This window comes from Chelmon rostratus, chromosome 12 (genome assembly GCF_017976325.1).
Source record: "Chelmon rostratus isolate fCheRos1 chromosome 12, fCheRos1.pri, whole genome shotgun sequence".
NCBI classification, from domain to species: domain Eukaryota; kingdom Metazoa; phylum Chordata; class Actinopteri; order Chaetodontiformes; family Chaetodontidae; genus Chelmon; species Chelmon rostratus.
Window position 1 is genome coordinate 5,648,270 of NC_055669.1, and position 9,239 is coordinate 5,657,508.

Sequence of the window (9,239 nt, forward strand, 5' to 3'; positions counted from 1 at the left end):
GTATTAGGCCTTTAAAATTCATTAAAAATGCTTAAATATGAATTCATGAGGTATTCATTTCAACAAACTTTTTTAAAGTTTATTTTTGTCCACATCTGACATGGACCAGATATACAATACTGACCTGCAGTGATGGTTTGAATTGGAAAAAGGTGATTTGGCCAAATATCAGCCTAAAATGTAGTTAAAATTTGTCTTTTAAAAGGTATCTAAGTAAGTATAATTAAGTATAAAATTTAACTCCTTTTCTTCTCCTATCCTACTCTATTTTAAATATTTAAGAAATTTGCATACCAGTTGAACTCTAATTGAAAAGTAGGTTTTTACCACTGAATTTGAAATCTAAAATGTAAACATGTCTGACATCTAATCATTTTTGTGTGTGTGTCTGTGCAGAGTAAACAGCTTTGAAGATGGGGACTCCTGTGATCCTGAAGATCGTCTTGACTGATGGCAGCTCTCAGAGGTTGACTCTCTCCCATGGACTCCCTGCATCCGTTGATGACCTCATCATTGAAGTGAAGAAACAGTGTGGCCTTCAGGGCAACTTTAAACTTCAATTTATGGATTCTTTGTTTGGAAATGAGTTCCTTAACCTTACCTCAATTTCAGAAGTTGAAGATAAAGGTACTCTTAAAGTCATTGATATGTCAAGGCCCTCTACTATGCAGCATGATGAAGAAAGGTCTTCTGTTTTCATTCCAGTCTTAAGACCCCAAGCATTCACTTCTTCCCCTGTAAATGACTCTTCGTCCCTGTCAGGTGGCTCTGTGGATACAGATATACTCTCATCGAGTGAGTCTACAAGCTCACGGTCCTCTTGGCCTCCTGTTTTTCATGTGCCTAAGTTTTCCTACGATGCTGAATTAAAACTTCAGCAGGCAAGTTTGGCCTATATTCAAAATGGCACTGTACTTATTCCAGATCCCAAGTTGAAGTCATCCATCCTTGATGGTTTAGTGCAGGAAATTGTGCAGCATAAAGTCTATGCCAGTGATAAGGAGATGGAACAGGTAGCCCAGAGTCTTATTAAGACACATCCATGTTTAACTGAGAAAGGGTCCTGTACTGGATATGGTGGATGGAAGACCAGTTTAAAGTACAAACTGTCTAACTACCGCACACACCTGAGAAAACTGGGCTGCCCAGAGGTGACAGTGAACTCTTTAAAAAACAAACCCGCAGGACAGCGCAGCGCAGCCTTTGGTGTCAAAAAGGCAAAGAGGGCAGAGGTGAACTTTTGCCCGACATACCCATCATCAGAAACTGAGGAGAGTCTGGAGGCCATGCAGAAAGCTCTACTCTTAGATGTAAAGAAGAGGAATAACAGAGAGGTTGTGAAACTCAAGATGGAAAAGACTTTCGCACACAGAAGACATGAAGTCGTTCGTGATGTTCCAATGGTGGAGGATTTCATGGCAAGGTGGCCTGCCCTGTTTGAAGTTAGTGAGGTAAGGCTTGGAATTTCTTAGGTACACTTGCAAACTGGCACACTGGCAAACTGCTAATATGTCTTACCTTTTTCTGTTTCCTTCGTGCTTTTTACCTGTTTTCAGATCAATGCTGAATTCAAGAGAATCACCACTATCCCACTTCAGTCCAAGTTCCTGTCTCAGCTGGACCTCTACTCTGACAACCTGACAAGGCTGTTCCAAAAGAGAGGAGGACAGCTCGGAGCAAGGCTCAAAACAATCATTGCACAAATTGCTGATGTAAGTTATACAGGAGTCCCACAGTCATGAAAAACCCACAAATGTTAACAATTTTGACATTTTTTAGAAATTTTTTTTTTTTGAATTGTGGAAAGGTAATGTAAAATTGAACAATGTTTTAGTTGCCACATAATTTATTGGCAAGAAGGGCATACAGATTGTACAGAGAGCCAGGGAGACCATGAGTGCATTCATTTGTATCTTTTTCCTTCCACTATTTGTGCATCTTTTTGACTGTTTTAACTTTTCCTCTATTTACTTATTTATCATTATAATGATCTGGAGCTTACATCAAAGCTTGTACCATTGTAGGAACCCTGGTGTTATATTCTCAGAAATATGTACCCATATGACAGTTTGCACCAGTAGTTGACTTTAAATTAAAGCACATGGGCTGAATTAAGACACTAATCAAGAAAATCTCCTTTCAGTGTAATGATGTAGACACTGGACGAGAGTGTATCATCAAGGGAGTCTGTATCTACATGGGTGAAGATCCAGAAAACCTTGTGCGGGAATATGTGGTATGTACACGAATCTGTGCTTACTTTTTCCCCTTATCTTCCATCCTTCCCTTGTTCTCGTACTTGATCACTTGGTCTGAAATAATTCATTGATTAATATAAAATGTACGGATTATAATTTTGCTAATCTGTTTCGTACCATTGTAAAATCAATACAATGTTTCTTGGTTGTTAGTTAAACTAACATAGCAAATTTGAGACTTGGTGGTGGGTGTTTTTCATTATTTTCAATATTTTTTTTAAACTAAATCATTGATTATTTAAAAGGAAAACAATCTGATGATTGATCAGTTTAAATTAATCATAGTTTCAATAGCTGTTCTGTCACCATTCTTTTTGTCTCTGTCTTGGCCATTGCTGTTCTATTACAATCCAACATTTTTTAAACTACTCACCTGATCTTATCTTTTATTTTATTCTTTAATGTGTCATTCTTTCATGTTTCATCCTTTTCATTTTGTTAAACAGCTACACAGTTCTCTGACATGAGTAAAGCAATTGAAAGATAATAAAACAAAAGTCAGTTGCCAATATGATAATGAAAATTTGACTGGCGGTATGGTGGCCACAACAGGGTTCATGTGATTTAAACATCAGCTGAAATTTGTTTTAATGTTCAACTGTAGTTACTTGTTCTTTTATTTAAATTTACCCTCATTCTCACTTTTACCTTACCTTGTCTATATCCTGTCACTATGCCTAGCCAATTTCATATTTATTTATTCTTTTATTGATAGGGGCTTGGTTAAATAGCTTTTATTTACCTTCCTTTATTTGCCCACTTTTGTCTGTTTTGTACAGGGCATGGATGAAAACGCCATCAACGAGGCCATTGAGGACACCACTGTTGGGATTTATGTTCTTAAAGAACATGCTTCAAGTGATGAACCTAAGGATATTGGAATTGTCCTTGAAGGCATCAAGGTGTTGCAAGATCTAGACAATGTAGCATTAGCTGTTGCTATGCTGTTCGGACTCATGTATGCGCTGAACCTCAGCTACCCTGCTGACCTCCGCTTTACCTTTGAGGTAGTCCAGAAGATTTTCATGGAACTGGATGGAGATAAACTTTCTAACAAAGCACTCACTCTAAAAAACAGGCTCTTTCAGTGTTAGGGGTCAGAGACACTGTGTTCCCAGCGATAAACAAACAAAAAAAGGACATTTGAATTGTCCTCAACAGCATCTTTGGTATTGCTGTTCTATTTTGATTGCTTTTTCATTTTCTTTTGTAAATCCACTGTTGTAAGTTGCCACTATTTTCTATTATAAAACCATTATGAAAACAGTTTAAAGAGGGTTTGTAGCCATTTTAGTTTGCTGCTCTGAGTCAACTAACCAAATAAAGCAGCTGTTTTTAATTTGTTACTTTGAATCCTCTGACAATGGCTTGTACAAGGTTTACATATCTGTGTTTATTCCTCAAGGAAAACAGGGTTGATATTTGTTCTTTCAATTGTAAATCCACTTTGAAAATACTGTTGTCCATACTGTGAAAATAGTGAGTGCAGGGATAACCTTGGGAGTACACTTATTAACAAAGCACTAGCTGTAATTTGCCTTCTTCACTTTCTGACATGTTTAGTTTACTTCAGTGAGATAGTGTTATTCAGTTTTGCATTTGCTCCTGAAAATGTAGTGTTGGTCATAACAGTTGACAGTATTTTGTTTTTGCACTTTTAAATATACTGTGACAACAGTTTACGCAGGGTTTATAACTCTTTGCTTTTCTTAATCCACTCTGAAGATATGTTTGTATTTGCTTCTATCGATATAATGTGAAAACAGTTAATGCAAGGTCATGTTATATGTTTTGTGTATCCATTGCACATCATGCAAAATTTGCATTTCTTTCTGTTGTAAATCCACTGTTCTGTGGAACTACAAACAGTTGTGTGGCTTGTATTGTTGTGTATTTGTGTTTGAATCAACTGCTGTTGATGCAGGGCTCAATACATCAAATTTGGGTACAGAACTGACTGTCTTTTTTTTTGTCAATGCATATCAGCTTTTTTACATTTATGATTTTGTATTTGCACACATTTAACTAGTACATGGAACCAATGTCTACAATATGTTTGGATAGAGTTAACTTGAACAAATCAAGTTAGATTTACAGACCTAACTCAGGTAGCAGGAACATAATGGAATTGTTTAAAAGTTATGCAATACCTTTGAATAATATTAGCATTAAGAAATCAAGTAGGAGTTACAGTTGAAATTCAGGTATCATGGACATGATAAAATTGCTTTAACATTACACAATAAATTGGTATTACAGTAACTGAAAAATAATGTGTTGAATCAACACGATTCTTTCAAACAGGCTAACGTGAATGCAATATTTTGGTTTGACGAGCAATAATTAATTGAGAAAAAGAGAAAAACTATTGTCAGTTGGCCACATTCTGATCATGTGGGACCGATGTACACATTTAAATCAAGTAAATTCAAAAGACTTTTTTTTTCAGTGTGCCAAGAAAATAGTTTTGAGGGTTTTAGGTCATTTAGTCATTACAGAGTTTGTCCACCAGAAAGCCCTGACAAAATTATTTTTCAACTGTAAAATGTCTCACTCAGTACGTACAGTATATCTATCTTGGTCACAATTCTTTAAAATATAAACCTAGACAGGGATCTTAACAGTTGTTTTTGTCATGTTAATTGCTGTTTATGTTATATGTTTGTGTTTAGAAATTGTTATTGCTGGATCTAAATCGTTTTCAGATGTCTTGTACTCCCCAGTATCAATATTAGTAACCTTTAGAAGTCCAGTATTGGTCAGGCTATAGTCAAAATGTGTTTCATGCATGTACCAACAAGAAACATTTTTCAAACAGCTCTCAACCAGACAACAATGATATGATTTTGAAAATATATATTAAGTTGACAAACCAACCACTGTGATGGATTTATAATCTTTTCATGCTATGGTATAGTCAAAGGAGATCAGTGGGTGGATAGAAGGTAAAGAAATCAATATTAAAATGTATGGTTTGAGTTTGAAATGATGAGCAGACACGCAAAAAAATGCAAAACCCTGAGTGAAGCCCTATTACTAGTAATGTTGTGTTAACAAGAAAATAGTTTTACTGTAAAAAAGACAGTTTTTCATAAAAGTGTCATGTAAATACAAATAGAAGTTACATTGCTCTGAACTGTAGTTCACTTTACAGTTTCCTCCTTTTTCCTTGTAGTTTTGACTTACGAGAACTTAGTAAAAGGTTGAGGGTCCAAGACACTAACACAGTCCTGTTCCAGTTGTCCCACTTAAACATTACATGTACTTGAAATAACTTTGGATAACAATATCCACCCTCAGTGTCACTCTTCCTTGAATTTATAAAGCATAGATTTATCTGATCCACTCACTGGATCTCTCTTTGCTTCTAGCCTTCAGTTTTCATCCTTTCCTTCCTCCTTCTAAACCTCTTCTTCTCAGCTCTTTTCTCCTCTACCTGTGCCTCTCCTCACGTCTCCTCTTTCCTCTATCAACCCATCACCACCTCTACCTCTGACTCCCCCCACAGTTCTCCATCATGTTACAGTGATGTTTAACAGAGCTAAGTGAGGTGTGAAATTTTAAGTATGGGATGAGGTTAGTGCCAGCAGAATCATACAATGCTGCCTAGTCCATCTGCCTGATATCAGTGAATCTTGTGAATTTAACAGTTCACTTTTACTGATCCCATTGGGGAAATTGTTAAGTTCTCCACAGGGAGCTGAGAGGTCGGAGGTCAGGGTCAGCTACAGAGAAGCAGCTCTAGGGATTCACTGTCTTGTTCAAGGACACTTCAGCAGGACAGGGCCTTGCTGAATCAAAAGCACTATTATTTCCATAGAGATAATTTAGATGATTTATTTCCATATGTTGTCTCTTACTTTGAAAATACCCATTTAAATGATAATGCCAAAAATTAATTTTAACGTCATTTTTATTCTTAATTAAAAAATATATATATTTTTTTTTAGCAGAGCTTTCATTTTTAACATTTTATTTTGAAACTGACTGTATTGTGTGGAAAGATGGAGGTATGAAGGGGAGATTAATGTCCTTCAGAAACCACATATCTCCAAGAAGCACATGATGGTATAAGCTGGTGAAGATTTGCACCATTTTATCATAAAGTATGAACATTTTCTGCACATGGGGAGGCTGTGTCACTCATCAGTTGGTGTGAAAGGAGGGGAAAGTGAAGATATCAGGTGTCAGGACACCAGTGGGAGTCTTACTGGGTGGAAGAAGCTCATAATCCACTGCTCACAAATTGTTATGAGGGTGAGTGCTGATGCAAGCAGAAGCACTGTGACTTTATGAGTGAGGCGGGTAAAGGAGAAGTCTCAGACCAGGTGTTAGTAATATGCAAAACAAGCTATGTGAAACTCTTGTAGTTCTGCCAATTATACAAACGTAAAATGTTCAGGAGATGTGTTTGTATGAGTATTATTAACATTTGATTTATTTTCAGTCCTTTAGAGGAATTGTCAAATGTCACTTACCGACCTCTACATTTTTCCAACATGTCTGCTGCGGCAGTAGGATGGATGTAAGAATGGATGGATGGATAGATATGTTTTCCCAGTGTCGAGCAGGGTGACAGCGCTCTGTCACACAGACCCCCAGCAGATGTCACTCACTCATTAGTGAATGATGTGTGAGACCAGCCAGCATCAAGCCACAGTCAGCGGACCTTGACAAGAAGAGTGAGGACATGTAGTGAACACATTACCTTCCACCTCACTGATGTTATTAACAGTACCTAACCTACATTCAATAAAACTCCCATTTTGCATTGTATATTATATAATATCACTGACTGAATCTTACTGATGAGGCCACTGCAAAATAAGACAGCTCCTTCCCTCTTTGTTGTCATCTGTAAAACCTGCTGAAAAAAGATGCCTTTGTAAGAAAAATGCTAAATCATATTTGTACTTTATTAGCCTACATGCCACAGAGAAAGGCAGGAAAACAACTCACATGGTGAGGAAATCACAGGAGGTCCATGCCGTCAGCTGAATTTGAAACCCGCGTCATTGTCTGGAATTGATACAAGGGATGTGCTTTTTAGCCTTTGGATCCCCGGCACAACCTTTAGTTAACCCCTGATGTTCACGTCCTTCTCTGTCTGCTCATGTTTACGGCTTTCACCTTGACCAGCGTCAAAACATTGTATGAATGTGTCAGACAGGAAGCTGACATTAGCTCACTGTCATGCTATTTCCTATGGCTGTAGTGAGCTGTTAACAAGCAGAGTAATGTGGTCGAACAAGCGACTGGGAAAATAGAGCAAGCAGTGGGTGGAGAAAGGGAGGAATTGAGGCAAAGGATGGTCAAGGGACAAGAGAAGGGCAGCAATACTGAAGAGAGGGAATGGGAGGGGATGAGGAGGGGGCAGGGAGTTGAGTGGGTAATGGGTGAGGTGAGGGGTGGTGGGGGGGATACAGGTGTGGTAAACATCCTGTGGAGCACTGTGTTTGTCTTTGGAGGCATCAAGCGCCCGGACGGCAGAGCAACAACAAGGGAACAATGTTGATTCACTGTTTGGGATGACGCTGTCTGGCAAAATGACTTGTGGTATGTGTGTATGTCTGCACGTGTACAATGTAGTTAAAGCTTTAACTGAGTACATTATGAGTGTTGGGCTATTATAAATATAATTTTGGCATCAGGATTCTTACTGAGTTTGTTCCAAACTGGGTCAGGTCGTATTGACAGTCAGCAGATAAAACCATAGTGTGTGGTGTTAAAGTATTTCAATAATTTGCTGCTCATAAAGTCATGGTCATGTCTTTAAGGCCATTTTTAACATTTTTAACCAGAATTTGGACTGTTGTTGGAAAACATCACAAATCTAATGGACAAATATGTAGAATAGGGTGGTGTGCAATCAGAATTAATTTAATTTATAATCCAGTTAATCATGCTGAAGTGCAGAGCCACAGCTCACCTGAAGTTCACCTCTTTGATGAAATTCACTATCCTCCAGCTTGCTCTGTAGAGGTCAGTCCTCATTGTCCTTGTTCTGTCAAGCCATCACCTTGTTGATATTTTACATTTTTCCTTTCTTTCTTTGCCCTTTGCACATCATAAGTTAGCAAGCCAAATAGTTTTAATGGATTTTAATTTCTGTTTTGATGCAGGAGCATGTTTGAATTTGCGTTCTTTTGGATTGTTTTGTGTACAAAATGTTGTAATTTGCTGAAACATGCCTATTACAATTACCCTATATCCCAGGAAGACATATTGAGAATGCTTGTTTTGTCCAGTTGTTTTTTTTTTGTCCAATTTGTCCAGTAGTCGGTGTGATTTAACAAAGAGCATCCTAAATTCTTTTGTATTTTCTCATTTGAAAATTCTGAACGATCTACAGGAAGACTCTTGTAACACAAGTACGCAGAGCTTGTGTAACATAATGGACTTTCTGGATCTTTGTCCGTTGATAATTCAGTTGCAACAATATGAGGATGTGCGTTCTGCGCGGATATAAAGAGGGAAAGGTTGCAGGTGTATTGAGGGATTGCACATTCCTTGGAGAGTGTGACATATCAGTTGTGTTTCTCTGGGCCTAAGTCCACGTGGCTCAGTGGGCAGGAAGCAGCAGAGTCAGAAACAGGAAACAGGAAGTTATTAGCCAGGATGATCTGAACACACTGGGCTGTGGAGTACATCAAGAGAACAACAACAGACACACACATCGCACCTGGCTGTGTGTGTGCGTGCATGTGTGTGAGAGTGCGTGTGCCTGCCCAAAAGGAGGAACAGGAAGACATTAGAGACATAGGTCTGAGACCAGCCTGTACTATCCTGAAACCAAAGAATCACAACACTTACACGTGTGTGTGTTTGTATGCGTGTGTATGTATGTGGGTGTATATATGTGTGCGTGTGTGTGTTTGTGTCTGTCTCTCTCTCTCTGTGTGTGTGTGTGTGTGTGTGTGTGTGTGTGTGTGTGTGTGTGTGTGTGTGTGTGTGTGTGTGTGTGTGTGTGTGTGTGTGTGT

General features: G+C 38.2%; 1 protein-coding gene across 1 annotated transcript; it reads left to right on the forward strand.

Annotated features, from left to right (window-relative positions):
* The first annotated feature begins 722 nt into the window (after window positions 1–722).
* Window positions 723–4,124, forward strand: LOC121615532. Its single transcript, XM_041949910.1, has 4 exons — window positions 723–1,451; window positions 1,557–1,712; window positions 2,144–2,236; window positions 3,038–4,124. Exons 1-4 carry the CDS (start codon window positions 1,005–1,007, stop codon window positions 3,350–3,352), a joined length of 1,011 nt encoding a protein of 336 aa, XP_041805844.1. The 5' UTR covers window positions 723–1,004; the 3' UTR covers window positions 3,353–4,124.
* Window positions 4,125–9,239: the final 5,115 nt, after the last annotated feature.

Coding starts and splice junctions, on each gene's coding strand:
- LOC121615532 (XM_041949910.1), top strand. CDS start 1,005: ATGGAACAGGTAGCCCAGAGTCTTATTAAGACACATCCATGTTTAACT. Junction 1,452..1,556: donor CCCTGTTTGAAGTTAGTGAG/GTAAGGCTTGGA, acceptor ACCTGTTTTCAG/ATCAATGCTGAATTCAAGAG. Junction 2,237..3,037: donor ACCTTGTGCGGGAATATGTG/GTATGTACACGA, acceptor TGTTTTGTACAG/GGCATGGATGAAAACGCCAT.